The sequence below is a fragment of the Cygnus atratus genome, chromosome 22 (assembly GCF_013377495.2).
Source record: "Cygnus atratus isolate AKBS03 ecotype Queensland, Australia chromosome 22, CAtr_DNAZoo_HiC_assembly, whole genome shotgun sequence".
Lineage (NCBI taxonomy): Eukaryota > Metazoa > Chordata > Aves > Anseriformes > Anatidae > Cygnus > Cygnus atratus.
In genome coordinates this window covers 1,145,754-1,151,753 of record NC_066383.1, presented here as the reverse complement: position 1 = coordinate 1,151,753, position 6,000 = coordinate 1,145,754, and the positions used below count along the sequence as shown (strand labels likewise).

Here is a 6,000-nt window from a genome sequence, read left to right as displayed (position 1 = left end):
CCATCCTCTTTGCACTCGCGGATTCCTGTGGTGGGTTCCAAACAGGGATGCTCAGCCTCGTGCCCTGCCTGCTGCACCGAGCACAGCTCAGAGGTTCCCCAAAGCATGCAGGGATCCGTGGGGAGCGGTTGGGTGCTGGTCACACGGTGAATCACTGGTCCTACCCTGCCGCCGCTGGTTTTCGGTAAGAATGGGGAACTGAACTTGCAAGTGGATGGTGAATGGGAAACGGAGTTGCTTGTAAAATTGGAAATACAAGAGCTCGTCAGCAGGTGAGGCACCTGGAGCTAGCTGCCCCCCTGCCTTTGCCAGCGTTGGAGCATCCTGAGCGATCTGCGTAGGTAAAAGCGGCGGCTTGCATCGGGCTCTCGCTTTCCGGCCCCGCGCCTCACAGCTTCCTTTAGTTACACCGGCTTTTCTTCTATAAATACGCCTCAGGCGAATGAGAAAGGCAGCCCTGAAGCAGCTAGAAATAATTCTGAGCTGTAACATTTGCATCCGCAGCCGATCTTGATGTTTGAAGGTTTCTGTTGTACTTGCAAGTGGGACCCTGGCTCCTGCTGGGGGGCTGCAGGCGGCCCCGAAGCCCGGCTGCTGACGCACTGGGCCCCGATCGCCCCGTTACGGCCGGGACGTTCCCCCGGGGCCAGCTTTGGTCAGAGCTGGTCCCTGCCAGCGTCTCAGGGGCTGCCGAGACTTTCTGAGCGAGGGAACCACAAACGCTGGTTGCTAATGTCATTTTTTTTTTTTTTTTTACACTTGTACCGGTAAATTGCCGTCTGTGAGTCATAATCTCCTTTCTGCGCTGCCGTTTGTGGTCTGCAGTTTTTGCTACCTAAATATAATAAAAACATAGTTTTGTGTGAAAACCGATGTTCTTCTGTTAAGCTCCCGGCCCACCGGCACGATACCCATCGCGCATCTCTAAGAGCCGCCTTCTGCCCGCTCGCTTCCCAAACTTTGCTGTGCCTCCCCCGGCACCGTGTGCGCCCTGAATCCCCCCCCCCCCCCCCCCCGCACCCCCCCAGCCCGGGGCGCACCCGCCGGCAGCACCCACGGAGGGGGGGCAGCACGCAGAAACGGGGCAGCACCCACGGAGGGGGGCAGCACCCAGAAACGGGGCAGCACCCACGGAGGGGCCAGGGGCAGGGATCGCCACCCGAGCCCTCGTTCCTGGTGGGGCTGTGGGGACTCGGGGGGTGGCCGCAGCCCCGCTTCTCGCCCCCCCCCCGCCCCCGCTCCGCTCCCCACCGAGCCGGGGCCGCCTCCGGGGCGGGAGCCGGGGCAGGACAAGGGGCAGAGGCAGAGGCAGGGCAGGGCAGGGCAGGGCAGGGCAGGGGAGGGGAGGGCAGGGGAGGGCCGGGCGGGTCCCTCCCCGCCGCTGTCACCGCTCGGGGCCGGCCCCCAGCGCCCTCCCCTCGGCGGCTCAGCCCGGGCCGGGGCGGCGGCGGTGGCGGCGGCGGGGGGGCGAGGCGGAGCGGAGCCGAGCGGCGAGGAGCGGAGCGGAGGAGAGGGGAGAGAGGGGAGCGAAGGCGCAAGGCGAAGGAGGAGGAAGAGGAGGAGGAGGAGGGCGAGGAGGAGGGAGGAGGAGGAGGAAGCAGGCGCCCGGGCGCCCCGCTCCGCGCACGGCGGGGCGCAGCAGCCGCCCCCCGCTCCCGCTCCCGGTCCCGGTCCCAGCCCCGGCCCCAGCCATGAAGGCGGCGGTGGACCTGAAGCCCACCCTGACCATCATCAAGACGGAGAAGGTGGACATCGAGCTCTTCCCGTCCGCCGGTAAGCGCCCTCCTTCCCCTGGGGGGCTGCGGGAATCCCTGCTCGCCTCCCCGCTTCGGCTCCCGGGGGCGGCCGGGGGGGGGGATGGATATCTGCGTTTTTTTTTTTTTTTTTTTTTTTTTTTTTTGGGGGTGTGGGGGAGTGGGGGGGTCCTTGCGAAGGGGACCCGCGAGCTGCAGGGGAGCGGCGCTGCCCGGCGGCACCGCTGGGGGAAGGCGAAGTTGCTTTCGGAGCACTTCCAAGACTTCCCTCCCTCCTCCCGAAGAAGAAGCGCCGCACCCCAGCCGCCCTGGCTCACGCCTCTGGACCCCGAGCGGGGACGGGACGAGCCCCCCCGAGGGGGGGGGACGAGCCCCGCCGGGCTTTTAGGAGCCCCCACGGAGTGTCCCCAAGGAGGGGGGCGCGGGGACCCCCGGCCCCCGCTGCAAAGTCCCCGAGCACAGCTCGGGCGGTGCTGAGGATGCCCCGCGTTTAAATCCGGAGAGCCCGCGGCTCTCATTTTTTTAAATACTTTTTCCACCCCCCCCCCCTTTCTGAAGAACTGGGTGGAGGAAGGGTGCTGGAGCTCTCGGGGATGATAGCAGCGTGTGACTGCGACGAGGCATGTTTTTTTTTTGTTGTTGTTGTCGTCCTAGCGATAAGTTTAGCTGCTGCTGGCTGTGGTTAATGCTGGTAGCTGAGTTTTTACCGTAATAAGGGCTCTTGGGCACATCCTGGTGCCGGCTGACCCCAGGCACTCAGCGGTGGCTTCTGCCTCGCTCCCGGGGCAGGGGACGGTGCTGGGAGCCTGCAGGGACGGAACTTGGCCTTGGGGACAAGACGCGGTCCCACTGCTTCCCCCCTCCCTGCCACAGCTCCCGCAGTGCTCTAGGGGAGGCTGCTGGGTTTTGCACAGGGCTGAAGGAAATGAAAACAGAGCTGTGCGTGTCTTTGGCAGTTAGCGAGTTTCTAGGAAATCTGGCGAGGGGGTCACGTCCCACCGGGCGATGTGATTTTGGGCTGCCGGGGGGACGTGGAGTGACAGCTGGCTGCTGGAGCGCGGGGGGCCGCGGCCGCGCAGTGGTTAGCGCTCAGGCTTAAAATAGAGCCTTATGTGGGATCAGCTTGGCCGCAGAGAGCCCCAGTAAGTCAGCACACGTCTGTGGGATCCACACCGACGGGCTGCACGGGGTCTGATGTGGGGACAGCATCTTGTGCGTGACCCATCGCACGACAGTAGCGCGCAGAGGACCCGGCCGCCGGTTGCGGCTGTCGCAGTGCTCTGTGCCCCTGAGCAGGCTGAGCCTGGCTTTCAGGTGTGGGCTCCGAAGGGCCAGGCTTCAAAATGCAGCGGGGATGCTGAGGAGGATTTTCCAAAGCACCTTTGCAGGTTAAGCGAGAGGCTCTGGTGCAGCTGAGGGCCTGACTGTGTCTGTTTCCTAAAGCTTGGGTTAAAAGAACGTTTACTGGAGACTCACTCCCGTGCTCCAGGCCGTGACTGCAGGCTTCTCGCAGAGGAAGAAAATGGGAGAGAAAGAGCACCTGGTTCATCGGGGCAGGGCCGGGAGGATGTGGGGTTTGTTCATCGTTCAATTCAGACCAAATATCTGACCAAAATTTAAACGTCTCCTGGCGTGGGTGACAGCGTGTTACTGAGGCGTCTTTGTTGTTTAGGTGTTGGAGCATGGGATCAATGTAATTGCCTTTTCCCTCAAGTGAGGACGCAGCGTTTTGTGCTGCCTTAAGTTCATTTTCTTCTGTGAAAGCTCTTTTGCAGCTTATGTCAGCAAGCAATTTTTAGCGTTGACCCAAAGTTTAAACTTTGGCAGGAAGAGCGCTGAAAAACAAAAACCAAAAAGGTAAAAAAGAGCTGACTCCCTATCGACTTCAGCTGCAGTTGCTTCTGTTTTGGTGGCTGTGCTAACACTGAGCCAGAAAGGTCAGTGTTGTCAATTAGCTGGCTTAACCTCATTTCCCCTGTAACTTTTTAGAGAATGCTGCAGCTTTCTTGCACGGTCGGATTGATGCTGAGAGAGGGAGCATGGATGCGGGGAGCTTCTGTTTCAGGCATCCATCGATGCCCTAGATAGGAGATGTCAAGTTTTCTCTACTCCTGTCTGTTTGGCAGTGCTGCTGAGGTCTTGCTCGCCCAGCCCTTGGTCTCTTTGAGGAATCTGCGACCAAATGTGCCCCTTGTCCTTCTTTTGAAATGGGCATCGGCCTCAAAATGAGTCTGGCCCCTCATTCCTTTATGTGCCAGCAAGGCAGCAAATCTGCTCCACAGCATCCACAGGGTTAATGCTAGGCAGGGAGAATCGTTCCAGGCAGAGGTTTTCAATTGTGCGAGATGTTTCATGTGCCAGGTGCTCGATGCCCTGTAAAACTGCAGAGATGCGTTGGCTGCACTGCAACGTCCCCTCCTTGCCTTGAAATAAAAGCCTGCTCCAAGCACACGTGCAGGCAGCCCCTGCGTGTAGGAGCGAGCTTTGCAGCGTGTCCAAAGGGTTTAAAAATAACCTAAAGGGGATGTGAAGTTGTACAAAGCTCCCAAAGCCAAGTTCCCCTGCTGCTGCCAGCAAGAATGTGTGAGGGAGATGAGTAGGTCAGGAACCCAAACACCACGGTGGTGGGCTCCTGCTTTAATGTGCAGGCTGTGAGTGTGGGTTTTCGTCGTAATGGTACGATGGACCGTATGCTAACACGGTTTTGATTGCAAATATATGGCTGATCCACCAGTGGGATGGTGGGATTTAGTTTACAGCCTTCTTTTTTTTTTTTTTTAATCACAGTTGAAAGTTCATCGTCTGAAGTCAGAACCCAAACCAGGTAAAAATCGACCCTGATGGGAACTTAACATTGCAACTGGTAAATGCTGCCTGCTGCAGATCAATTTGTTTCCTCCACTTCTGCAGAGCTCTGGTTGTTCTCTGCGGTCAGAGTTAAAAGCAGCTCCGCAACCCTCGCTGGAAGCTGGCAGTGTGTAATTGGGACTCCCAAGTGCTGAGAGAGAGCTGCGTTTCTTGCTAATGAGGCTGCTGACTTGCTGCCCCGGGGCTTCCCAGGAGGTACTGCAGGAGGGCTGCAATGGCAGGCAGAGATGCTGGGCTCTGTCCTCCTGCATCCGCTCCCCTCTCGCTTCCTTCCCGTGTAGGTGCGGCTCGGTGCTGGGCCTGCTCCTGCCTGGCGTGAAACCAGGACTCGGTCTGCCTCCAAATCCCGGCTCCGGGAGGCGGCAGGACACCCCGTCCGTCCCTCTTGGCGCTTCCAATGCGGACCCCGAGGACAGCCGGGACGCAGGCGCGTTGTTTCCGTTCGCCTGTGTGTGGGTGGCATCCCAGGGGTGTGTTTTTATCTGGCGGGAGCCCTTCCCTCTCTTTGGGGTTTGGGACGTGGTCAGTTCAGGGCTGAAGCAGGATTCCTGCTGCTGCAGGGTGCAGGGAAGTGGACAGGCTCCGCGCAGCGTGTATTTGGGTGGAGGACCTGCTGCATCGCACAGCCTCCCGTAGCTGGGTCAATCTCTTCTTCTTGGCCTTTGCTTTCACTTTTAGCGTACACAAAAGAGGGAGTTGGTATTTAATGCAAATGTTCTGTCAAGCGGCTGCCCCCCTGCGCTGCGCCTTGCTGCAGGGAACTGGCCAAGTGCTTTACACGCCCGAATGCGTCTTCATTACACGTCTTAGGATGGCGGCCTGGAGAGCGCACGTCCCCAAACACACCTCTGCTCCCCAGTCCGTGTGCGCACAGAACAGGGTCAGCAGCCACCCGTCCAAGGGACTATTCCTATTTCTGCCTGACTCAGTTTCCCTGTTCTCTGGTCCTGGTGGCTTGCACGGCCACAGTCTTGCATGCAGGGTGAAACCCAGCACCAAGAAAAAAAAACAACCAGCAGTTGCCTCTCTCTCTGCTTCAAGTTATTCCCTGACCTCTCCTCTGCGGTGCTGGTGCTGGAGAAGCGTTTGCCTGCGCTCACTGGGACGGGCTGCGTGCACGCAAACTGCACCAGGGTTTGCCTGGAAACCCAGCAAAGCCCGGGGAAAGGAAACGCTGAAGGGTGAAGAGATTTCAGGGCAGCACGGAATTTTATCCGGCGTCTTTCTGAATGTTTTTGCGTCTGCATTGACAGCAAAGGTGAGAGCTCCTCTTTGGCTGTGGATTGTTCAGTGTGGGCATGAAACCTCAGCTGGCAAGAGGGAGACTCTAATAAACTGAGGGCCTCTGGCTCCTGTGGCATTTTCGATGCTGATTGCC

At 59.2% G+C, this 6,000-nt stretch overlaps 1 protein-coding gene across 1 annotated transcript in view; it reads left to right on the top strand.

Moving 5' to 3' along the window:
- Window positions 1-1,485: 1,485 nt before the first annotated feature.
- The window catches only part of ETS1 (ETS proto-oncogene 1, transcription factor), a 48,296-nt gene continuing 43,781 nt past the window's right edge, over window positions 1,486-6,000 (top strand). The window contains exon 1 of the mRNA XM_035555735.2: window positions 1,486-1,773. Coding sequence (XP_035411628.1) covers window positions 1,692-1,773 — 82 coding nt within the window. The 5' untranslated portion in view covers window positions 1,486-1,691. The remainder of the gene's footprint in view (window positions 1,774-6,000) is intronic.